This window comes from Hemibagrus wyckioides, linkage group LG05 (genome assembly GCF_019097595.1).
Source record: "Hemibagrus wyckioides isolate EC202008001 linkage group LG05, SWU_Hwy_1.0, whole genome shotgun sequence".
Lineage (NCBI taxonomy): Eukaryota > Metazoa > Chordata > Actinopteri > Siluriformes > Bagridae > Hemibagrus > Hemibagrus wyckioides.
In genome coordinates this window covers 16,907,406-16,933,592 of record NC_080714.1, presented here as the reverse complement: position 1 = coordinate 16,933,592, position 26,187 = coordinate 16,907,406, and the positions used below count along the sequence as shown (strand labels likewise).

The 26,187-nt window shown below is 38.6% G+C and overlaps 2 protein-coding genes across 3 annotated transcripts in view; one reads left to right on the top strand and one right to left on the bottom strand.

Moving 5' to 3' along the window:
* The first annotated feature begins 1,174 nt into the window (after positions 1 to 1,174).
* On the top strand, positions 1,175 to 10,524 carry wasb (WASP actin nucleation promoting factor b). The gene is made up of 12 exons (XM_058389706.1): positions 1,175 to 1,415; positions 2,092 to 2,232; positions 2,463 to 2,549; positions 3,523 to 3,619; positions 6,845 to 6,871; positions 6,978 to 7,013; positions 7,192 to 7,375; positions 7,474 to 7,516; positions 7,621 to 7,774; positions 7,917 to 8,338; positions 9,677 to 9,788; positions 9,883 to 10,524. The coding sequence occupies exons 1-12, from the start codon at positions 1,314 to 1,316 to the stop codon at positions 9,936 to 9,938; spliced, it is 1,461 nt and encodes a 486-aa protein (XP_058245689.1). The 5' UTR covers positions 1,175 to 1,313; the 3' UTR covers positions 9,939 to 10,524.
* A 739-nt stretch (positions 10,525 to 11,263) lies between these two features.
* Positions 11,264 to 26,187, bottom strand: part of sema3gb (sema domain, immunoglobulin domain (Ig), short basic domain, secreted, (semaphorin) 3Gb) — a 32,816-nt gene continuing 17,892 nt past the window's right edge. Inside the window, exons 3-18 of one of the 2 annotated variants that reach the window (XM_058389704.1) lie at positions 22,023 to 22,183; positions 21,162 to 21,224; positions 20,867 to 20,986; positions 20,667 to 20,760; positions 20,415 to 20,534; positions 20,137 to 20,282; positions 19,362 to 19,476; positions 19,191 to 19,260; positions 18,616 to 18,760; positions 18,214 to 18,436; positions 17,940 to 18,028; positions 17,757 to 17,798; positions 16,871 to 17,028; positions 16,701 to 16,768; positions 16,321 to 16,448; positions 11,264 to 14,407 (exon numbers count right to left, since the gene is read on the bottom strand). In XM_058389704.1, the coding sequence (XP_058245687.1) occupies positions 14,000 to 14,407; positions 16,321 to 16,448; positions 16,701 to 16,768; positions 16,871 to 17,028; positions 17,757 to 17,798; positions 17,940 to 18,028; positions 18,214 to 18,436; positions 18,616 to 18,760; positions 19,191 to 19,260; positions 19,362 to 19,476; positions 20,137 to 20,282; positions 20,415 to 20,534; positions 20,667 to 20,760; positions 20,867 to 20,986; positions 21,162 to 21,224; positions 22,023 to 22,183 (2,150 nt within the window). In that variant the 3' untranslated portion in view covers positions 11,264 to 13,999. The remainder of the gene's footprint in view (positions 14,408 to 16,320; positions 16,449 to 16,700; positions 16,769 to 16,870; positions 17,029 to 17,756; positions 17,799 to 17,939; positions 18,029 to 18,213; positions 18,437 to 18,615; positions 18,761 to 19,190; positions 19,261 to 19,361; positions 19,477 to 20,136; positions 20,283 to 20,414; positions 20,535 to 20,666; positions 20,761 to 20,866; positions 20,987 to 21,161; positions 21,225 to 22,022; positions 22,184 to 26,187) is intronic. The other variant, XM_058389705.1, reaches the window with a different exon arrangement.

Here is a 26,187-nt window from a genome sequence, read left to right as displayed (position 1 = left end):
TTGTTGTGATTTGCATAAGTATTCACTGAACTGAACTCAACTAAGATTACACTGAATCTATACAAAATAGCCCATCATACTGAACTGGGGGAAAATCAATAATTGTTTGTTTAATTATTATTATTATTTTTTACAAATAAAACAATAAAAGCTATGATTGCACATGTACTGACCCCATTGCTGTGTAATTCACCTGCGTGCAATTAAAGTATCATATGATCATATTACAAAAACAACTGTTCCTAGAAGGCCTCCAAATTTTTACCGAAACAAACAGCATAGGAAAGAGTAAGGAGCTAGCAAAACATTTTGGGACAAAGTTCTTGAAACACAACTCTCCTAGAGGAGGACAGTAAAAATCAGTATACAAGTGTACATACACTGACACACACACCTATGAAGCACTTTATTAGGAACACCGGTACACCTATTTATATTTACATTTCCAGAATTTAGCAGACACCCTTATACAGAGCAACTTACACTTTATCTTTTTATAAAACTAAGCAGTTGAGGTTTAAAGCTGCCTAAGGCCCCAGCAGTGGCAGCTTGGTGGACCTCTGATCAGTAGTCCACCACCTTAACGACTACCACTTCCCTGTTTTCCTTTCAAAAACAAAACAAAAACAAATTTACAAATTTATATAATTAGCTGGTCATGTGGAAAAAACCTGAAAGATATGGGCAATGGGTAAGCTCTGGGTAATGTTCATGTCATCCATCAAAATGAAGTAAATTGTGAACTTAGTTGACCTCATAGAGAACAATTGATTGATGCCACAAAGGAAAATTTGGCTGTTTTGAAATCAAATCAATCAGTCTAGCTGTATACATTATCAGTTGTGTTAAGACTTCCTGAGGTGAGCAGTGAATATAAAACTCCTCAAAGCACACAGGAACTGAGCAGGGTTGCAGAAACTAGCTGCAAAGTTTATGGTGTCCTAAATGCCTGAGCAGTCCCACAAAGAGCTTGTTAAAAGTGTGTCAGTGTGGGAAAATCATGTACAATTGTGCCATTGTGGTGTTCATGAAGAAATCCAATTGAGATGGAGAAAAAAGTCGACTCAGTCAGCAGATGACTAGAGGTTGTGTGTAGTTCTTGTTTAAGCTGTAGCTTGAGACTAATCAGGCCTAACGGAACAGATACACAGTGTGGTTGCTCTTCCTGTTCACAAAGACTGACATCATATCACAGAACGCGGAAGTCCCAGTTCCCCAACCTCTCGCCCAAATATATTTAGTTTTTGTACAGCAAAAGTGGACCAGATCAGGGCACTACTTTGGGTCCAATTGTGTTTCCACAGTGAGGAGAGATGAGCAAAGGGAAGTCTAAAGGGCAGGAGAACATGCCCAGCTCCCTCCTCAGCATCCAGGAGAATGAACGTCTTGTGGACCTGCTGGGCCGGAGATGTGTGGTGAGCAAGATGGTTTCTATCAAGCGAACCAAGCTTAAGGAGGATAAAGTCAGCTGTGAACTGGGATAATATCTGAAATTAGCATAAGTAATATGTAGATTAAAAGTATGCCTGGATGCTTCTAGAAAGTTTCAAAAATACTAAAAATAAATATAGTTTTCTTGTTATAGACTGAGAGACAGCATATGCTACTGCTAAGTTTTATCAAATGTAGCTACAGTATTAAACTAAATGTGTTCATGTTCTTTGTGGTTATTCTGTTAACACAATGCAGATTAAGCTGACATAACAATATATTGCCCTAGAATATAACCTGATCATTTAAATGAACTGGGGTATTTCCTTATGATGTGATCTGAACTGATCAAATGGCAGAAACAGGACTATTAACTGTATATTGATAAATTATATGACTGATATGTGGCTAAATTATTCAATGTAAAATATAGAAAAAAAGTATATACATAATTGATATGTGGCTAAATTAACGCCACACATGAATATGAGAAATGGTATTGAATCAAATGACAGGAAGCAGTGTTTGGAGCCACTTCCTGTTGTTGGCAGGAACTGCTATATTTGTGAACTGTTTTATATGTTTTAGCTGTATCTTTCTATATATGCATCCTTTTGTGTTTGTTTGTGTGTGCGTGTGTGTGTGTGTGTGTGTGTATAGGCTATGGCCACTGCTGTTGTGCAGCTCTATATGGCCCTTCCCAACAGTCCAGCCCACTGGAGTCTACAGCATACCGGAGTGGTTTGTTTTGTCAAGGACAACCCACGCCGCTCATACTTCATCCGCCTTTATGATCTCAAGGTTCCTTCTGCAAATATTTACTCTTATTTTATTTAATAGCTCCTTAAGTACATATGCTATATTTACAGTGTTCAAAAATAACATTGTTGCTGGTTTTAATAATAATAATAATAATAATAATAATAATAATAATAATAATAATAATAATAATAATAATAATAATAATAAATTTGATAAATGTGTACACATAGTAATGTAAGTGTGTGTTTATGTACGTTTCTGTATTTCAGGAAGGGAAAATGATATGGGAGCAAGAATTATACAATCAGATGACATACTCCACTCCAAAGCAGTTTTTCCACAGTTTCCCAGCAGATGTAAGAATATAGCCATTACTGACTAAATCTACTTTGTGATTTTTGAGGTAACTCTGAAAAAGCAAACATATGATGATTTACACTGATCAGGCATAACACAGACATAAAACAGACCTGACCTGTCGAGGCATGGACTCTAGATCCCTGAAGGTGTGCTGTGGTATCTGGCACCAAGATGTTAGCAGCAGATCCTTTAAGTCCTGTAAGTTGTGAGGTAGGGCCTCCATGGACCGCACCTCGCAACTTACAGGACTTAAAGGATACTTACAGGACTTAAATGACTTAAAGGACTTACAGGATACTTTTGATAGATACTGACCACTGCAGGCCAGGGAACACCCAACAAGAGCTGCAGTTTTGGAGATGCTCTGATCCAGTCGTCTAGCCATCACAAGTTGGCCCTTTTCAAACTCACTGAAATCCTTTTGCTTTCCCATTTTTCCTGCTTCTAACACATCAACTTTGAGGACAAAATTGCTGCCTAATATATCCCACCCACTAACAGGTGCCATGTTGAGGAGATAATCAGTGTTATTCACGGCATCTGTCGGTGGTCATAATGTTATGCATGATCTGTGTATATTACCATTACATACTGTGCCCTGAGTGATATGCTGAGCTTAAACATACAGTGGCATTTTTTAAATGTTTCTTTTATTTACAAAGAAAAAATTATGCTGCTTTATGTTCTTTTTTTAATTTATCAAACAATTCTCCTATTGAGTGTAAACAATGCTTATTTGTATGATGGGAGCCAAATATTATGGACTGCACTCTAATAAAATTAAGAGGGATTTGCAAAAGGTTCATTGTTTACAGTTGGTGTGTGGCATATAGTTAACCTACTTATTGCTCCAACTGAAAGCATGTGACATTCTCAGAGAGCCATGTTCTCAGAGATTGTAGCAGTTTGACACATTTTTAACCTACGAAAAAGGTCAGTCATTTATTTCGTTTCATCTGTATGTTTCAGGATTGCCAAGTGGGGCTAAACTTTGCAAATGAGCAGGAATCTGAGCTGTTCAGAAACACGGTAGAGGAAAAGATCAACCAGCGATCCAATCGCCAAGGTCACATAGCAACACTTTCACATACGCTATTGATTTACAGACCCTATTCATTTAGGCTGGTTAAAGGTGGAGAGGCCTATAGATGGTGTAGTATTAAACCTGTCTCATATCAAGAGTTTCTGAGAGTTTCAGGCTCAGTGGTTCCTGAAAAACTGTAGCATGTGTATGGCTCCAGCACCCACATTGTGTAGCTCAGATTTACTACACAATACGATAGCATTTAAATATGAGCATAAATCCTGTATTCTATGTTTTGATTAACTGTACAGTGTGAGCATATAACTGTAAGCTTTGGCCTTGCTGGACAGGCTGTGTGTGTTGTAAGCAAGTAACAAAAATTCTAAACTGTCTGTTTGTTCGTCATGTACAAATCGATCCAAGCCATCTACTACATCAAAAACCCAGATAACCCAAACCACAGAAACTGAAGTATCTTCTTTCTCACTCACTCAGCTTCTTTGTGCCTGAACAACCTTAAGTGAAACTGCATGTAGTTAGCACTACAAATTTTATATTCACCATTTAAGCACTGCACTTTATATGTACTAGTGGCAAGTCGTTCTGTTTTGTGAAAAAGAGCACTGAATGGAATACGTTTAGAAGAAAAGGTGCACATTACACCAACACACTCTGCCTGTTTTTATCTAGCACTGCCTGTGTTGTTCTTTACATTTGTTGGAAGATGCTACTGTGATTTGTAAAGTGATCTGGCACATCCAACCAGCACTACTGGAGAATGTCAAAGTCAAGAGGGATTTTATTCAATATAATAATATGCAATATATCTTTCCGTGAAAGAGAAAACAACCTTTAATATCATTATGCATTACCTCACTATTATTATTGATGGTATTATTATTATTGTTATTATTATTGCTGTTATAATAATAATAATAATAATAATAATAATAATAATAATAATAATTATTATTATTATTATTATTATAATAATAATTATTATTATTATTATTATTATTATTATTATTATTATTGCAAACATTCCATTTATTTTGGCATGGAGCACATTCTTGATACAAAGTTAAGGATATTTGGATTTTGGGTGAAATTTATGGAAAATGGAAAACATTCACACTACAGTGATATTATATCATGAAAGTAGGGCATTTAAGTTGAAGCATGCAATGGTGTTTGGTTTACAAAAGTAAAAGCCAACAACAGTGGTGGGTATACCACAACAAAAAATGTCAGTGTCTCAATAATTTGTCATGTGCCCTTGACCATCGATTACAGCTTGACAACGACGTCTCATGCTGTTCACGAGTAGACTTATTGTCTGCTTAGGCATGGCATTCCACTCTTCTTGAAGGGCGTCCCTCAGGTCATTGAGGTTCTGGGGTGCAGGGTTACGAGCCTCTACATGGCAACTCAGCTGATCCCATAGGTTTTCTATGGGATTCAGGTCTGGAGAAAGTGCAGGCCACTCCATTTGAGGTACCCCAGCCTCCAGCCGCTGTTCCCTAATGATGATGAAATTAGGCCTGTGTTGTTCATGCAGGGGCACAATGACTGGATAAATGATGTTATTCAGGTAGTATTGGCTTGTCACTGTACCATTCACACGATGTAGGGCAGTTCTGTATTGAGTAGACACACCTACCCAGACTGTAACACCACCACCACCAAAGGCTCATCTGGTGACAACAGTGGCTGATGCATAGCGCTCTCCTTGACGTCTCCAACATCATTGGCAGCCATCATTTCTGCTCAACGTGAATCGACTTTCATCAGAGAACAGCACTGAGGCCCACCGGTCCTCGTCCAGCGTAAATACTCCCTGGCCCATGCAGGTCGTCTAGCACGCAGACCACGCTGATGTAAACGGTTTTGAATGGTCTGACCTGACACTTGGGTGCCTCTCACCTCCCTTAAATGTGCCTGGAGTTGAGTGGCATTCATCATCCGGTTCCACAGGGCACTGTTCACAATGAAGCGGTCATCAACGTGGGATGTGGCCAAAGGACGTCCACTTCTATGCCTTTCTGTGACTCTTCCAGTATCTCTGTCGCAACCTGCTGATGACACTCTGTGACACTAAGCTCAGTGGCCACTTCCCTCTGAGAACATCCTGTTTGTACTGTTGATCAATTGTTAGGTGTGGTCTTGATCTCATGATGTCAAAATGTGAACAGCATGATGAAGAGGACTGTTTAAATTCCAGTTCTAATTGAACCAGAAAATTTATTGGTCGATTCATGGATCAAACACCAGTTGTGAATTTTGCCGTTAAGCACCTTGTGAACAGCAAGTTATGCAAAAAAGTACTGAAACACTGAACAGTTGGACATGTGCATTCAAAAGTGTAGAGAAGGTCAAATTAAGTTCACCTGTAAAGGTTATAGTGCATTTTAGGTGCATCCTGAAATTTCACCCGAAAGCCGAATATCCAAATATGTAAATGGTGCCTCAGATATTGTACATAGTGCTATTAACTCTAATTTGGTTATCACTTTTGGGTTCAGAGGAAAATGAACCACCAGCACTCCAGTTAATTCAATTTATTCAGTTCTGTGCTTTCTTCCGAAAGTGAATACAGTAAGCACACCTCCCAGAAAGATAGAAAAGAGGTGGGCTCTTCATTAACAATTTCTCAATACTACATCAATGTGATTTTAATAAAGACAATAAGTTATAATTACAGGTTAACACAGGGGTGCAGGCATGCTTCCTTAAAGCTCCATTGTCCATGAACTTAGGATATTATGTGTCCAGGTTCTCTGGTTTCCTACCACCTCTGAAAAGCATGATTGTAGATGAATTAGTTTCATAAATTGCCCCAGAATCATTATGAATGCGTGTGTGCAGTGTGTGATGGACTTATGTTCCATTCATTCCTGTGTCACAATCAGTGACTCCATATCTATCAGGACAATGAGATTACACAACCTGAGTGAGTAATAATCAAGTTAAATAAATTGAAGTTGAAAGGTTACAGTAACATTAAATATAGCCACACTCTTAATACTCTCTTTTATGTAAAGCCAAGGAACAACTATTATGTAATTTCACGTTTTGACATTAGCCTTACGGAAACTCTCCAGTATCGCTTTAGTGAATATTTATGAAATGCGTATGTGTTCTGAAGGCCCAATGTCGACATCCTTTCTACACTGCCTTTTCAAAAATGTTACTATTCGTAACCATGTTGCCTGAGCTTTTATCATACCTGCACCTCATCAGCCTTCATCTATATTTGTTTCTTATTAGAAAGAAGACAGAATGTTCCAAATGAAGGTAAGTCTCTGCAAATGTTCTTTGACATTTACTTTTCTTAAATTAAATGCCACTGTTCTATTTCATGTTCCGAAGAAAATAAGTTGACCTTCTTTTTTGCTGTCAGGAAAACGAGCGCTACCACCCATGCCACCATCGAATGGTCAGTACTATGCTGTTGTGAGCCTGGATATATAAGTCCCATAGGCTTATGTCTTAAAGCTATTTGCTGAGTATAAACATTTTCCTGTTGAATGATGCTAACGATGCTTGCTAACGGTGCCGCTGGTGTGTATACCTACCTTCTGGTTTCACATATTGAATGCTGTGCTTATTTTCAGGTCCAGTGATGTCAGGTGGCATGGCCACAACAGATGGCCCAAACCCAGACATTTTGGCCTCCCAGAATCGATCTCCTAGTGTCCCTGTGCCTGCACCTGCCAGCTTCAGCTTATTAAAAAAGAAGGGCAAGAAGAAGGGACCTCGACTTACCAAGGCAGATATTGGAGCACCCAGTGGTTTTAAGTAAGTTTGCTTAATAAGTGTCTTTTATAGTAAGCATCAGTTTAAATTCTAATTCTTTCTTTTTCTTTTATTTTTATCTTGCATTTGCCTCTTTTCAGGCATGTCACACATGTAGGATGGGATCCAAACACTGGTTTTGATGTAAGAAAGTCTGCTTTTCAATGCTATGTAAAATAAAGTGCAAATAGGATTGACCTTACCATGATTTATGTGTAACATTCCTGTTATTTTTTCTTTTATTCTAGACCAATAATCTGGACCCAGCCCTGAAAAAACTGTTTTCCTTTGCTGGAATCAGTGAAGACCAACTAACAGATAAAGAGACATCCAAACTTATCTTCGATGTTATTGAGCGGTCTGGTGGCCTGGATGCTGTCAGAGAGGAGATGAATAAGCAGGGTGAGTGCTGACTTCATGGATTCTTGTAGAACTAACAGGTTTTGAAATTACACAGACTTATTGTTGAATACAGCTAATTCTGTTTATGCAAATAACATAATTTACATTAGTTAAGATGTCACAAGTTCTACTTTCGTCACAGATGGAATAGGTCCTCCATCTCGGAGTATTCCCCCAGTCCCTGGTGGTGCACCTGCAGCCCCTCCACCTCGTGGAGACCGGGGTCTTCCTCCCATCCCTGGCCAACCTCCACCAGCTCCTCCAAACCGCAATCAGAGACCTCCCCAACGTGGACCGCTTCCACCACCTCCTCCCACTGGAAGAGCTGGACCCCCACGTCCTCCACCTCCCTCTGGTGGTTACTCAGCTCACCCACCTCCTCCTCCCGGTGCTCCTATGGGTGGAGGAGGAGCACCTCCCCCTCCCCCTCCCCCTCCACCTCCTCCACCTCCTGCTCCTGTCAGTAGCTCCAACAGTAGCAGCCCGGTTACTCCTTCTCCAAGTCCAGCAGGAGGCAGAGGAGCTTTATTGGACCAGATACGACATGGCACCAAGCTTAAGAATGTAAGAAAGTGTACTATGTGCAAACAAAGGGGAATGTTCAGAGTTGGCAATATATGGTCAATATTTAAATGGAGAATGTTACACATTATCTTGAGGCAGGTAGTGTGTTTATGCCTCTGATGTTTTTCTTGAGTAGAAACGTCTGAGGTGGGTTTTTTTTTAGTAACTTTTTGTCTACCACCTTGAACCACAAGCATTTCTTCATCTTTAAGCCTAGCTATCAACAAAAAATTAATATGATAATATATAACCAAGACCCTAGCAAGCATTCAAATAAACAATCTAATTGCAGCGTAGCATTTTGCCAATGTATCACTGCATAAACATATTGCTGAATGATTATCATATTAGCCACTAACAAAATTTGTTTTAGTTTGACCTATAGGGCTTCCACGGGTATTATTTTACAGCTTATAAAATAGCACTTGATCCAGCACTTCTTAAATATTGCTCTCTTAGGTAATTGTACACACAGAAAAAAATAATAATTATGACAACAGTCCTAAAGTGTACATGCGGAGTGGTTATTTCATCATGCTTTTAATTAAATAAAATAAAAATATTGCCAAGAAAAGGTGTCAACACATGGAAGAATAACCTGACCAAGTGATAATCTACTAATTCAGAAATGTATTAATCTCTCTGATTATGATGCTGTCTGTGAATGTGGAATGTGGTGTTCAGCGTTGAATTTCTTTGTCATATCACTCTCCACAGTGGTGGTTAATGGCTCATATGTATGTAGACACTCAGGGATTTAATAATTTGTAGCTTTTCATAAATATTTCTGTTTTTAACTTAAGCTACAAGGGGCAATAGTTATAACAATAAAATAAAATAAAAAACAAAACTGTTCATTTTTTCTTAAATCTTCGAAGTAAATGGTGATATCAAACCCATTTCTGCTCTCTGAGATGCTTGTTCATAGGCAACTAAAACCAAAAAGCGTTATCTTCAACCACTAAAATCTCATACTGAAACACAACAGTGTCCTGACAAATTTTATACCAAACTTGCAGCGATAAAATAATTAATTTGTTAATTGAAGATGTCTGGTATGTTGATTTCCGTTCTGCTGGTGGAATGCAATGCCAGTGTGCTGGTTGCAAAGTTTTAATATTTTGCATAACTCAACTTTGAATTTCATCAGGCACATGTAAATGGTTATGTTTAATGCATTAATAATATGTTTAAACAACTAATTCACCAATTACTCATGTTGTTAATGATAGATATATGCATGTTAATTTATTTTCTGATTTTTTGACTCTCTCATATTCAGTGATGACTCATTCATTTTGCTGAATTAATGCATCTCTGTCTTGCTGCTTGTTTCAGGTTACAGACAGTCCTGATCCTCATCCTACTTCACAAGATCAAGGTGGGGAAGGCATTGTTGGTGCGCTGATGATGGTGATGCAGAAAAGAAGCAAAGTCATTCATTCCTCAGGTAAAAATCCAAGTATTAAATATGTTGGATAAATGATGTATGACTGTATGAACTGCCTCATAGGGATGTCTAATTTCAATTGAACTTTCCTTAGATGATGAAGAAGATGATGGAATTGAGGATGAAGATGATGATGAATGGGATGACTAATATCATTATCCATCTCTGGTATAAACACCCTTGTGTACACACACACATACACAAACACACACACGCACACACACACACACACACACACACACACACAGACACACACACACACAAAGGGATACATTCATGTATAAGTATTGCATTTGGTGGTTAAAGTAGATAACAAGCTATTAAATGTGAATAATCTTAATCCTTTATTATATACCTAGGTGTCTTAGTAGGTATTTGTAGGTACCTCAGTTCATCTTGATATGATATCTAACATGAAAAATGATATCTAAGATGATTTCATCCAAATTGTTGTGATCATGTAATTCTCTCAGTAATAGTAAAATACATTTTTTCCACAGAATTTAGACATTACAGAACGTGGTTTACATGTAAATTGTTATTTTGTCAATCATTTAGATTTTTTTTTTTTTTTGCTCTTTTTGCTTTTGTTTGCCATTTTGTTACTGGTACTGATTGTAGGGGTAGAAAATGTCACAGGCCACTAAAAACCATGCATTTAAGGATTGAGGTAGTAACAAATCTAAGTATTATTAAAACTGAATAAAGCAAATTCACTGTGCAATCTTTGAGAATAGCATTGTGTCTGACTATTTTTTCCCTTCTGTCTGGATACATCTATTGTTGCTTAATTGATGCAAAGATAACTTTAAGTGAATATAACATATAACTATAACAGAACGTAGTTTAGCTCAGCATGTGCAAAATAAAAGCTGTTAAAGCTGTGAGAATTTTACATTTAATCTTATCCCCAACGTAACACCCAAATAAGCCCAAATGCACTTCAATCATACTCAGAAATACTTTGAGATGTGCGACAAATTAAAGGAAAAACTGAACTCTGCTGTCCTGTATGAGGAATTTTGCTGCCATGGTTTGTCCACTCATTCCCTGGTCACTGCAATTCAATACTCTGGTTTATCAATTTAATTCTATGATGAAAGAATCCCATCGTAATGGAATTGGTCTCTTCTAAGATGACAGTATCCACATCCACAGGGCATGAAAGCCCACAGAATGCTTTGCTAAGTATGAAAACCTATAGGAGATTTTGGAAAGACAGGTTAGACAGTGCTCTGCATCATTATCATCATCATCATCGTCATCATCATCAAAACACCACCTGAAGCAATATCTTTGATGTTTCTCCGTTCAGTACTGCTACAGGGATTCTACAAATTCCGATCCCAAGGCACTCTGAAGCTGCTCTGGCGTTTCAGGGAGTCCCAAATCCTTACTAACTTGCATCATGTTGTGTTTTCCTTTAATTAGTCACAAGTGTCTGCTTAAATATTTATTCAAAACATTTTTACAGATCAATACGGTATTGTCCATACAAAGAACTGGAACTGAACTGGAAAAAAAGCCTGAACTTGCTCTGATGGATTAAACTCATGGCATCATTTTATAAACTGGAAATCTTTAAATATGATGAAGTCTTCCTAGTTTCTAGATATTTTGATAACAGCTTCATTAAAAAAGACTAAAAAAGCAGAGGTTACATAAGAACAAATACAGCAGTTTATTGTTATGATTATAAAACATCTATGAGTATTTCCAACCTCACAATATAATCATAATAAAATATTATTTATTACAAATGACCACGTTAACTTAAGCTAACAAAAACACGGTGAATACATAAGAGAATTGTTGTAATATGCAGCCACTTGAGCAAAGATACAGAAGAACGAACATCATCTGGGTTGCATACGACATTTCCTCTAAAAGCCCATATCTTTCACCACAATAACATTTAAAAGACTAAAAACGATTACGGTTCAGACTTTTGTGCAAGTCCCCAGACAGCATCGCTGTGCTTTCTGGCCTAAATATACATACATACATATCACTGACGAGGATTTTTCTGTATTGTCCATAAACTTTTCATACAAAATTATTTGACTTTTTTCTAGTCAAATGACAAGTTTACATTTTATATTTTTTTCTTACCTGTCAGTTGAACTGCACTGAAACATTATTTCATTCTTTCTCACACTGTATTCAACATACTACCAAACCCTCCCAAAAAAACAAAACAAAACTAATACAAACAAACAAACAAACAAAAAAACCCACCCATGTCCATGAAACAAACTAGACTGTTGAATATCATCACAACTGCAGAAAAAACCCCAACTTGCACCATTTTGCTACAAGCATCTCTGTGAGTCTGTATATTCTGTACTGGTCCTGTTAGTGAGTACAAACAATAAAATCTGCTATTCCCACTCGTATTCCACCACCAAACAGTACAATGGCCATGAATATGTACATTCTCAAAATAAATATGTTGTGTGGAGAGAGAGAGAGAGAGAGAGAGAGAGACAGACAGAGAGAGAGAGAGAGAGAGAAATAGGTTAGAGTTCAAATTTGACCAACAATCAAATACCTACCACTTTTATGTACATGTGTAATAATCATACACAAAACCAAACACAAGGACTGCCTTTACACAAGCACAAGACCACAGCTGACCACAGGAAACATCTACCACTGATATGCAAACGCTGCAGGAGTTACAGAACGACTATTTTTGTGTGTGTTTTATCTGGAGGATGCAACCATAACAAGTTACAAAAATTCCCAGCAAAATATGACCGTGATTCTGATTATGCAAGAAAAATACCGTAGATGGTTGTCCCACATCACTTTCCCAGCACATGACTTTGTTTCACAGGACAGAAACAAGTAGACTGTTATTTTCCCCTAGGAGTATGTGCTTCTATTCATATGCAAAAATGTACCAGAGCCATAAAAATGTGTTTGACTCTACCTCAATATTCTCATTTTTGTGTGTGTGTGTGTGTGTGTGTGAGCTAGTGCTTCCATTTTCAAAGCTTCCCACCTTCCTCTACAGTATTTACGTATTTTCTTGCAGATCCCTCTTACTATGACAGGAGGCTGGAGCAGATTTTGGTCCATACATCTATCTTGCTGAAAAGTATCTTATCCTTCCAGTGAACCTGCAACCACCTCCAAATCCTAGTAGATTTCTTTAATATCTCCTCAATATTAATAGAACAGAGTAGAGTTTAGCTTTTAGAGTAATAATTACTTATAATTACCTGGTAATAATGCCACTTGGGACTTTCATAGGACTATTGCAAAAATTGTTATAAACACTGTTTGCTATTAATCGTTATAAATAAACACATTAGGACACTCGAGTTCATAATTTGCAGCTGTGATTTGTCTGATGCAGACTAGCTCAAGAGTACGTACTATCAAAAACCGAAAAGGAACGCTACCACATCTACCTTTACAAATCCTGATTATAATTCACCCTTGGTCTTGATTACATTAATATTGGTCAGCATAATGCATGTCATGATTACTTCCAAATACTGGACCGAAAGGCTTCTTTTTTGATGAATCAGCAGACAGCTGTGCCATGAAAGATGGTGGAATCATATAGAAGTCCTGCACAGCATTTTTCTTCCACTGCTGTTTTCCACACACTGAGGACTAACAATCATCTGACTCAACACAACAAGCTTTAAATACAAGCACTGCAAAGGAGCAGAGTTACACAACTACAAAGTTTATGGAACACTGTTTTTTTTTTTTTTTTCGCTCTTTAAATTATCAATGGTAAACAAAACAGATTAATCCTTATATACGTAATGCTGGTGTGAATCAGTTTTCTGTGTTTTTTTGGAAACATAAACACTTACTATAGGCAGATGTGACTGATAATCAGTGAGAAAAGTGCGTAGATACAATGTAGGTGTAGCATACCTGCTAAACTGCTAGCTCAGTGAATGTAAATGATTCCAAAATGCACTGCACAGCAAACATGTAGACATGAATTGTAATTTGTGTCAAAGCCAAAGTAAAAACCGAGCTGAAGGAACAGCACCATGCGTCTTACCCAATGTCCAACATGCAGTGTAAAATTCCAAATGTATAAAATAAGTCTATTAGCTTTGACCTTGTGCGTGGCCCCAGGGGATGAACATGACATTAAGCTTAGAAACAGTTTATAGTGAATCTGCCTGCTCACACAATGCACAGAATGCAACCAAAAAGTGGCTTTTCACTCAACATGATCACTGCACCTGCAGCTCCTCAGGCTCTGATTTCTCTGTATGCCTGCGGTTAGTGCGCTTGGGCTTGGGAGGCTGTTTCCAGTAGGTCTGGCAGTACTGGTTGATGAGCGTCACCTCGGGCTGTGGGTGCATCTGGAGAGGTGGGGGCAGGGTTTGAGGTGGGGGAGGAGGAGGAGGTGGGCGGTGCTGCTTGTCGTTTTGGTGATGGCGCTCGGGATCTGAGGGGCCGTCTGGAGCCGTCAGGGCCTCCACGATCTCACGGTCGAGGATGCGCAGGGCCACGCGAGCCACCGTGTGCTTAAAGTTGTTCTCCGTGGCCAGGCAGTGGTAGAGGCCGGCGTCTGATTGGCTCAGAGATTTCAGCAGAATGCCATGAGCTGTCTTTAGAACATCTTTATCACGAGTGAGCTGTGAAATGGACATTATTTCTGTTATTGTGGAAAGTGTTAAAAAATAGTGATCATCAGTGTCTAGTAGAAGAATGTCCATTATATACAAGATTTCACCACAACTCCAATCATAACAGGGCAGTGTAAGACACAAAGAAGAATATTCTTCCGAGTCTATGATTGGTTAGTGTTTTTGTGATTGACAGGACAGAGAGAGTATCCCATCCCTCCCAACTAACAACACAAACAGGTTTGCTCTCTTGGCTCTGCTCTTAGGTATCATCAGGTTTCAAGCTTGCAATCTCCTGATGATGGCATAACACTTTTCTGTCACAACAGGAGCAGAACTAGCATGGGTTTATTATCATCCTTAGATTACATGAAGCATCAGTCACATACATCCATGTGAAATAGCTATAACTGTATACACATTAACGGATTAAAACACAATATTATAAAATGTTTTAAGGGTAACAAATATCATCTTTAGTTTCAAGAATCAGACATTTTATGAACGTACATTTTTAATCATGACATATACACTATATTGCCAAAAGTATTCGCTCACCTGCCTTGACTCGCATATGAACTTAAGTGACATCCCATTCCTAATCCATAGGGTTCAATATGACGTCGGTCCACCCTTTGCAGCTATAACAGCTTCAACTCTTCTGGGAAGGCTGTCCACAAGGTTTAGGAGTGTGTTTATGGGAATTTTTGACCATTCTTCCAGAAGCGCATTTGTGAGGTCACACACTGATGTTGGACGAGAAGGCCTGGCTCTCAGTCTCTGCTCTAATTCATCCCAATGGTGTTCTATCGGGTTGAGGTCAGGACTCTGTGCAGGCCAGTCAAGTTCATCCACACCAGACTCTGTCATCCATGTCTTTATGGACCTTGCTTTGTGCACTGGTGCACAGTCATGTTGGAAGAGGAAGGGGCCAGCTCCAAACTGTTCCCACAAAGTTGGGAGCATGGAATTGTCCAAAATGTCTTGGTATGCTGAAGCATTCAGAGTTCCTTTCACTGGAACTAAGGGGCCAAGCCCAGCTCCTGAAAAACAACCCCACACCATAATCCCCCCTCCACCAAACTTTACACTTGGCACAATGCAGTCAGACAAGTACCGTTCTCCTGGCAACCGCCAAACCCAGACTCGTCCATCAGACTGCCAGATGGAGAAGCGTGATTCGTCACTCCAGAGAACGCGTCTCCACTGCTCTAGAGTCCAGTGGCGGCGTGCTTTACACCACTGCATCCGACGCTTTGCATTGCACTTGGTGATGTATGGCTTGGATGCAGCTGCTCGGCCATGGAAACCCATTCCATGAAGCTCTCTGCGCACTGTTCTTGAGCTAATCTGAAGGCCACATGAAGTTTGGAGGTCTGTAGCGATTGACCTCTTCGCACTATGCGCCTCAGCATCTGCTGACCCCGCTCCGTCAGTTTACGTGGCCTACCACTTCGTGGCTGAGTTGCTGTCGTTCCCAAACACTTCCACGTTCTTATAATACAGCTGACAGTTGACTGTGGAATATTTAGGAGCGAGGAAATTTCATGACTGGATTTGTTGCACAGGTGGCATCCTATCACAGTTCCACGCTGGAATTCACTGAGCTCCTGAGAGCGACCCATTCTTTCACAAATGTTTGTAAAAACAGTCTGCATGCCTAGGTGCTTGATTTTATACACCTGTGGCCATGGAAGTGATTGGAACACCTGATTCTGATTATTTGGATGGGTGAGCGAATACTTTTGGCAATATAGTGTATGAACATTTAAAATTTTTTTTAAATTCAAAACCATGAGGGTGCAAAAGTTTAAGGTCAACAGTGCAACAAAATGTTAGCTTTAATCTTATGCAGTGTCTGTACTTGTGCAGTGTGAAAACCTTCCCAGAATGTACTTGTAAGTTTTGATTTGTAATCTTACCGCTTTACGTTTTCCATCTTTCTGACAGAACCACTTCACAGTAGCCTGAGGAGACCTGGGCTGGCACTCCAGAAACGCACTGCTGCCCTCCACCCCGAACTGCACTGTCTCCCTCAGACGCTTCTCTACTGAGAGACAGGAAGAAATGTTTAAGCAGCGGACGTTATTTTTCTGCGGATTTTCAAATCATTTCACTGTAGCTTTCACATGCTGTGGCCTAATAATCAAAACTGCAATGTATATATGCACTTTAGTTTAATATTTCCCTGTTTTACAAAATGTGTAAAAGCCATGAAGCAAAAAAAAAATATACAGAGAGATTTCTTTTCTTTCTAGGATCTTTCTCTTATCCTTATGCATTCATAATCACATGCACAAACCTTTAGAGTTGAAGCCTCTGCATTGACGTAACGGATCGCCATGTTTGATATCCTGTCTCCTGCTTCTCCTAAAGAATTATCAACAGATTTTTTCCATGAACAAAAGCATGAACAATGATTCAGATCTTACACACACACACACACACACAGGCAGGCAGAGAAAACGACACCTCTTGGTGGCGGGGGTGAAAGCAGAGCAACTCTCTCCATCCCAGGCACAGTAAGGGTCTCTGGCCAGGCAGCAGTCAGAGCAGGCTTTACCATAAGCAGGACACCGATGCAAAGACACCTGGGTAAGTCCTCGTGCCGATGACACATACAGCTGTTGCTGTTAGTCATAATAGAGAAAAACAATAGTCATAACACACAGACAGGTCAACTTGAAGACATGAAATTTCATGAGGGATTTATAGCGCCAGTTCTTCTTTAGCCAGTTTTGCTCACTCTAGCTTATTGTTCTAACCTTTTATGACCACTGATTTCCATTTTCCCCCTGTTCTGCCTTTGACTCTGTGTTTTGACCTTTTTCCCTTCATGGTACTGAATTATATGTACGTTTTTCACCCTAGTGCTTTGAACAATATTTCTCAATTAAGATTCCATCATTTTCTAAAAACTATTAAACAAGGCATAGAGAATAGATCACTGTATGAGTGAGTTAATGATGTGTGCTGCAGTAATGTGGTCATTAACAACTGATAATTAATAACACATAATAGCACGACATATGTTGCTAAATGTAAATATGCAACATAACAGTTTAAGTGCAAGCAAAAAGCTGGATACTGTAAACTAGTTCAGTTTCAAATAAGGATTTCAAAAAATAGCAAAAACCAGTTTAAATATTCTTTCTTGAATAATAAATGGTGAATGAGTAGAATGTCTAAATAGTTTTAGATAGATCATTTAAATAGTAATTATAAAAAATGTAGACTAGTAAACCATAATCTGTAATAATATATTTTATATACTATAAATGATGTTTGCAAAAAAAATAAATAAATAAAATACAGGAAATTATAATTATAATATAGGAAATTAATTATAATTCCTTACCCTTTTAGAGGAAATTTTCAGCGTTTTCACTGGGGCTGGTGACTGAAAAAAAAAAAAATCAGTGATGGATATTCAGCTGCCTTGTGTAGTGTTTCAGTTATCATTTGATTTGTAAAGAACCTTTTTTAGTCAAAAGCGCTTTTATTCATAAAAAAAGTAGAATACATTTAATATTATCTTTACCCTAAAAACTTCCACCTCTTCAAGAATGAGCTCTTCTGTCGTGCTCGTATCTTTCGGCAGTACAATCACCTTCTGGACTGTTCCCCTGTCTGCCAAGCAACAAGTCAGAAGCATCACTTCAGGGAACTTGAAGAGATTTGAAAAGCAAGCAAAACTGTGCCAGAATTTTTTTTTATACTTAAATTATTTAAAAAAATGATTTTCAACATTTCTTTGTTTCTTTTTAAAAAAGGAAACTCTTTTATACTTATGCAACTAATCACATGAAATGTACCTGTTCCCAAAAAGAGCACCTCATATCTCCCATCCACAGCATCCACCATGTCCACAGCGATAGTGGTGAAACGGTAGTCCACTCCTGTCCGCACCACAAGGGGGCGCTTGTGTGTAGGGTATATGGGATGGTACATTAGAGGGTGAGCGCGAACAAAGTTGACAGCTTCGTCAGAGAAGGCTTTGGTGCTGTGGACTCCAGGAGTGAATGTTCCTCCAGGGCACTGGGTTTAGTCAGAGAAACAAAGAGAAGATTTGAATCATTTATAAAACCGTAAAAGCACAGCAATAGCCGTTCACAGTAGAAAAAAGGTTTAAAAGAGAATAAAATATAATGCACTAAAGAACTACTACAGTGCTTGATTTTTGAGGGTTAATAATTTTCCATCAGGTTTGTACTCACTGTCCCTGGGCGAGGATAAGGAATTTTTCCAGTGTAAGGTGTCCACTGGTAGTTGTGCCCATGTTTATGAGAAAAGGGTCCATTAAAGACATTTCTGATGTCAGACATGGAGTACACACACACTGCTGAACCTTTAAACACAGACCTAAAAAGTGAGATTGAGAGAAAGCAGAGAGACACTTGTCACCTTTTTATTGGAAGCTTATACATACAGTGACTCGCAGTGAAAAAGTGACCAGAGATCATTCATTATGAATGAGGTGCCAACATGAGCTACAGCAGCAACCCTTTAACTTTATCTAAACCTGGGAGCGACTTGGTACAACAACTAGGAACTGGAGTGAAATCAGTAGAGCACACGTGTCAAAGAGCACACACTGCTTCTCTCTTCATCTTGCATGACATGATGCATATATATGAATGTGAATTTTTATATACAAATCCTTTATATTTTAAATAATCACTTCATATTTGGATGAAGCATTTAACGTTATGGACGTCTAAAGGGTTTCACAAGCCACACTGACCTGAAGATTCGAAAAGGTGCAGTTAATACATTCCTGCACAGTCCTTACCCAGCAGTGGAGAAGAGAGCATACACCATGGGATTGCGTTCATCATTAGTCCGCTGAATGAAGACGTCCCCTGAACACAAAATATTAATCTCTCACACCAGTGGATTCAGAAAAGCAACACATCTCATTGTAGCAAAAGGAAAAAATATCTAAATACACACTCTTACTTACTTAGTTCATCAAAATATGTCTCGACTCCATCCGTCCCAATTACAGAACAGACCAGGCGTGCCTTCAGGAAAGTTGTCCACTTATTTACCAATGACCTTTGACCTCCATCGTCATTCTAAGGGAATAAAAAGACACAGAACATGCACTCTGTAATATAATGCATAAAAGCTTGTTGTTATTTTCTCAGCAGTTAATGAATCATAGAGCAAAGACCTACATTGAAGCTCTTTTCTATAAAACAAACTGCATGTGCATTATAATTCTAAACATTATAATATACTGTGATAATACACTTCCATGTGTTTTACAGCACCAGAGCTCTACTTGCTGTTCATATAAACCAAAAGTGAACTCTTTGCTTTTTTTCTGAAAATGTGTGTCCAAAATGATCTTTTATCAATTTAGTATCAAAGCTGTAATGATCAATTTTAGTCCTTGTGCTCATGTAATGCATGTAGTCATGTGTTTTAATCCTCAGTCCTTAAGTCAGGTGTATGTTCTGAAAGTTGTAATCCTTAGGTCATACATATATAATTATTAGTTTTTGAGTCCCATGTGCTTAAGTGATGTTTACTGTCCTTAGGTCATGTTCAGTATATGTTGAGACTTTATGTCTGGTGAATGTTATGAGTGCTACAGTTCTTAAATCTTAGTATGTTTTGAGTGTTTTAGGTAAGAACCATAAAATAAAAGAACTTTCTTTAAAATGTTTTTTTAAGGGAAATGAAGATTATGTCCTAATCAAAATGACATGTCTTTTTGTACAAGTTCTCACCAGACAAACTCTGCCCACTCTGGCCAGCACACTGGGGGTGCTGCCTCCTGCTGCATCCAAACTCTTTTCCCGAAAGAAAAAGTACAGCTTGTCATCATTCTTCTCTGTGCTATCTGGAATTTTCTGAATTTTTACAAACACAGGCTCTATGAGAAAAAGAGTATAATAAAGGTTAGTGTTAAAACCTGAAAAAAAAGATCAGAATCACTCCTATACATTTCTACTTAATACCCATGTTTGTTTTGCTCTTGGCATACATCTTTCTGTTCACATCCTACCATTGAGCCACCGTGAGTCGTACTGCTCTGTCCTGACAGCAGGTCTGTCTCCTAGGGTCCGGAATATGGCTGGGTCTGTGCCCATGAAGTCTACATGCACTCCAGCATACAGGTTCCCATCTGGCAAAGATAGAGAATTGTGTGGAGACAGAAAAAAATTAAATGTTAATGAAGCATGACTCTGCCATAGCAGCTCATTTCTTATGAATTACAGAGGAAGAGGGGAGAGAGAGGGAGTGAGTGAAGACTCACTAATTAAAGCGGCAGCATTTTCTTGGCGTGGATCATAGGGGCATTTTCCCTTTCCAGAGTCCACATAGCCAGGCACCAGTCGGAAGAGGTATTCCTGAACACATTGACACACATAGACAGGATCAACATCAAGCTTTTACTGTGACAGAGGTGTTGTATATAGACCTCATGTGTGGGTATGTGTACATTTGAGTGCACACCTCAGCCCTCCAGCCTCTGTTTACGAAGGTGCAGATGGGCTTGTAAGCTCCAGTACCACATGTGTACAGATGGGTCCTGTTCCATGGCTCGATCAGGCGCACAAAGTTTGCACACTCTCCCTGTAACGAAAGGAAGAAAAGCTGAGTATGCCTCAGGAGAACTCATTTCATCTTTCACCCACACATGGAAAGGTCATCAAAACCCCAAAACCAGACAGTCAGCTATAATTAGTCATTCACTTATGCCTACAGCTAAGCATTCATTCAGAAAGAGTCAGGATGACTGTAGACTTACTTGTCCTCCTTTTCCTGCCATCTTGCACTCCGCTTTTCTTTGGCCAGTAGCAGGCCAGTGGATCTAGGATCAAACACTGATTTATTCTCCACACACCATAGTATAATCTGTGTGCATACACTGCAATTGTAATAAATAAATGGACACTGTACAAAACTCCCAACAGGGTCTCACACTTGCAAAATCATAATCCTTTGTACAACTCAATTTGTATGAAAAGTTACAAAGTTTAAGGTGTAGGGTCACCATTCAGTTCCCTTAGGCCTACATTTAAATGAAATCAAATGTAATTCCAATAACTAAATTTGAATGCTAAAGTTTTACTAAAGAATGCTAAAGTTTGCATTCTACATGGTTTCTGCATGAAAAAGGGATTCATAAAAAGGAAACTATTCTGTTTTATCAAATTATTTGCAAAAACAATTCAAATGTATGGCAAAATTAACAGAAAAATAGAAAGAATTTGAAGAAGGCAAGCTAGTGAAGTGATGTGTACAACTGGACAACTGATAGGATTCAAAAGCTGATCAGAGAACATGACAAGTTTTGGAAGCATCGTGGAAACAAAGGCTGGGCATGGAAATTGTGAGAAAATATTGATATTAGATTTTCTATAATTAGTATCATAACATACACATATTTCAATACTCTAATTATGTCTACTAATAAAAGAACATTTGTAAAAGCTCCCAAACTGAATGTTTTTTTTTTTTGGTTCAAATTTTAAAATGTTAAAGTTATGGAAACATCTGTCCCATTTTTTTTTATCTTGCTATGTTAATTTGGTATTATCTAATACAGCTTACGGCTCTATTCAGTTCAATTCAGTGACTAAATTGTTGACTTGCAAAAGTGTATTACAATTAGTGGCTCCTTGTTGATGTTCTGCATGTCCAGAGAGACTATATACTCGCAGCTGCCCAAGTAAAGGCGGCCCTGGTCCTGGTCCATGTGGAGGATTCGGTAGTCGGTGGTGTTGAAGGAAAAGCTGAATGGCCGGATGGTCCTCGTTTCCAGCAGCTCTGTGGAGAAAAAAAAATTCAGCTTTGAATGGTTCAATCCTAGTGTTCTCATAACATAATAAAGCAGTTAAGGAATTTGTAAGTATTATAAGTACCCAAGTGGTAAGCAATGAATGCACTGTTGATATATTTTTGGTATTAATACAACTGCAGCATTCATTTTAAAATATGTAATATCCAAACACAGCTGGTATAAATGTGCCAGAAGGACTATGCCTGTATCGCTGGGGCACAAGGTCACAGGGTGTAAACCCCACACACACCCATTGTACAGACAATTTAGAGATGCCAACAAGCCAAACATACATGTCTTTGGACTGGAGGGACGAAACCAGAGTATGCAGATAAACCTAAAGCCCTCACAGTACAAAAAAGAATGCTATACAGAAGTGATGCTGTGGCTGGTTTCTTTCTAGCACAGACTATATTTTCAGACATTCTACCAGTGACAATTGTCTCAGGTGAGTACACTTGGGTAAATAATCTGCATTTGGGCTGATATTGCTTCCATTACTGATGTATTAGTAACACCACATCAGCAATGACTGTAAAGTTGAAATACTTTCATGGGAATAACGAGTGTAAATAATATTTACAAGATTTACTCTGCAAGGTTTTTGGAGATTTATTCCATTTTCCTTTTTCTCACAAAATGCCTTTAGAAGAGTAAATACATATAGACAGACTAAACACACAATGGCTTATCAATGTGCAAACAACACAAATAACACTGATGACAGAACTATAAAAATGATTGTTTCAGTTTTAATGAAAGTTTTAAAGTTACAGCTTTTCTGTTTGCTATGTTTGTTATTTAGAGGAAACATAGGTATGAAACCTGGTGGTCATTATGGATTTGAAACACTTAAAAAAAATCTAAATTGTTAATGCAGCCTCTTATCTAAGACCTTGTGATATAATGCATTGCTCAGCCTTAATAGTTTTTATGTCAAGCTATTGACAAGATGGCAGAAGTTAGGCATCAGCTCAAATATAATGACCAGCTCTCACTTAAATATAAGGAATTCTTTTCTACTGGGATCCTCCTTCCAGCAGGTACATGCAAAGTTGCGAGAAGTGATATGTATCAAACGTTTTAATCTTATGTATACACATACAGCTTCATTTCTCTCTGTCATACAGCAGGTGGCAGTCATTTCAGTGCTATTCTCACTGCGAATCTGTGTGCCTCTTGCTGAGTTCCTCTGTCTCTAATGCTGAGTGGGAACAAGGGACCAGAGCAGGTGCAGAGATGAAAGATGACTTCAGCTGTCTGAGTATGCTGGATGGCTGCACACTAAACTGTCCCGTTCTGTGATCTCAGGGCTTTCTCTTCAATTTGTCATATACACTAATCTAATGTTTTTAAGCAAATGTTTTTGTTACCACAAATGTACACAAGGCTTTATATTTCCCATGTTACAATGACGACTGATAATGTCATTGAGGTATCATGTAACTTGAGGTCAATTTAGAGAGGAAGCAAAAATACAAAGAGAGAAAAGGCTAGAGGGTGGGCTAGGGATTGGCTTTAGATATAAATCTGGAGTTATGAAGAGGTGATGACATCGTTGCCCTCTACTAGTACAAGTGGAAGTGCATGTTTAGCACAGAGAAAGGGTGTCACGGACCAAACCTATAAATTACTTCATGTTAACCTCATACCATTCTGCACTTTGATCTCAGAGGACCGCTGAGCTTCCTCCCAAATAATAACCTGACTCACCCAAGGTTCACTGAATAAATAGAAATAGAATTAGTGCTTAGTGGTGAGAAGGTCACATCCATGCACTTGTTTATGTTGTTGATGAGGTTTCAGGTAGTGTGCATGACAAACCTGAAATGAATGTTATTTAATATAACAGAGATGTAGGTCGGTACTGTCACAGTGGCTGTAATACCACAAAACTGAGTAAGAACTAAAAGCTAGTCATAGTGCAAGAGATGGGATTAATTACAGCTCAGGAGGAAAATGCAGGTAAGCATTTATTATATTTTAGTCATTTATTAAAATCATGTTCTGAATTGTGATTGTAAACAATGTGATATACCTTGCTATGATTTTAAAATTCTAAACATCTACTCATTTTATGTTTCTGTCTTTCTCCTGCACATGGTCATCCGGAACCTGAAGCCTATCACAGGGGACTCAAGGTACAAGGCAGGGGACTCCCTGGACATGGTGCCAACCTATTGCAGGGCACATTCACACACTGAAAATCTATGCCAAGCAGCCTACAACACATGTCTGGGGACTAGGGAAGGAAACTGGAGTACCCAGAGGAAACCCCTGAAGCACTGGGAGAACATGCAAACTTGAAGTGTGAAGTAAATGTGCTAAGTACTAAGCCATTTTATTATCGACATAGATGTATAACATATGGATTAATTTCCTTTACAATGTCAGTGCCATTAAAGATCTCACAGCCATGAAAAACTATATGAGTGTGTTTGTGTGCAAACTTCTGGCTGTGTGGTTGATTTTCTTCTTGGTGCTCTAACTAGGTGGTGAAGTGTGCTGATGGTATGTGTGTGTGAGTGTGTGAGTGTGTGTGCGTGTGTCTCCCTCTGGCAGCTATATGGGTGATCCTCCAGCCATGGACACAATCTTACTGGCACTCCCGGCATTCCTGACACCATCATGCTATTCTCAGAGCCCTCTTCTCATCCCTGTCCAACACAAAATCCAGGCCACAAAATCCACTATCTCCGGGTAAAGGAAGGACAGAAGGTCAAGCTCCTGTCTGCAAAGAACAAGCCAAACCGCCCAGATATGTATATGTATTTACTAAGACCTGTAACTAGGCGAGAATAAGACAGACATGATGTAGAATCTTTTACCCAGGAGTGACTGAAACTGGTAATGTGTAATTTCTTTTCTGCCATTATATAAAAACCGAGTCATTTTGTGTTCACTAAACCTGCAATCTGTGTTTGATGTTCATCTACACTTGTACACATTTTTCCTAAATGGATATTCATCTTCCTTTACTCATTCACCTGACTTAGTGACACCAGTCTGACCTCATTCCTATAATCCATACTTTGACATCTCCTAGTCTGCTGCGTACACAGTCAAACAAAAACAAAGCATGTTACTGCTCATAAGGCTTCAGGGAACGGAAATGTTATTGGACTGGCTGACGTTCTGTGGCCTCTGAACTCAGATAAGTCACAGTGCATTACCCCTCTTATGACACCTCCTTATTTACACACAGTTTAGTCAAGCATTTCAGCATTTCGTTGCTGAGATTAAGGTTTGGAGTACATGGTTAGGTGTAGACAAAGAATTAAGCAGATACAGTAATATCTTTATATCTAGATGGATATCACGTGCCAATAAGGAAGCAATATCTAACTGTTTTGACTTTGTGAGAAAACTTTTGGCAGGAAAACTGCCTTCCAACACCACCCTTCACCACATCCCCAAAACCTGCAGATTTTATTTTAAATGGGCCAAAAGATTCATTTAGGTTACCGTGGTTGAGATTAGAGTTAGGTTTATCTGGAGGCATAACAGTAAGTATTAATAATGTATTAATAATTATGTAAGGTCCTCAGAACAATATTTAGACAAACGTGTGTGTATGTGCAAACTTAAAGTCACATGAGCACAATGGAAGAGATGACATCATGGTGCACTGTTTTTCTGCTGATTTGGTGCAATTCATCAGCTATTAAGAAACTTTACTTCTGTTCAGAGTGCCAGTGTGTGATGTGTGATGAAATAAAGTAGGCTAAGAGTGAAAGGCGATGAATATGCATAATTGGCCTACAAGTAAACCGATCTGCCCTGAAATAAACTCCACTGAACAAAACCATATGGAGCAGACAGAACTGTACCTAGCTGTCTATGAACAGTGAAAAAATGTACATTATATATTATATATCTACTATTTATTATGTAACAGCAAAGAGAGGGTCTGAGCCATGTTTATGAATCTGATTGAATCGAAATATTTGCCAACTGGCCTTGACTAAGGTGAATATTAATGTGTATGTGG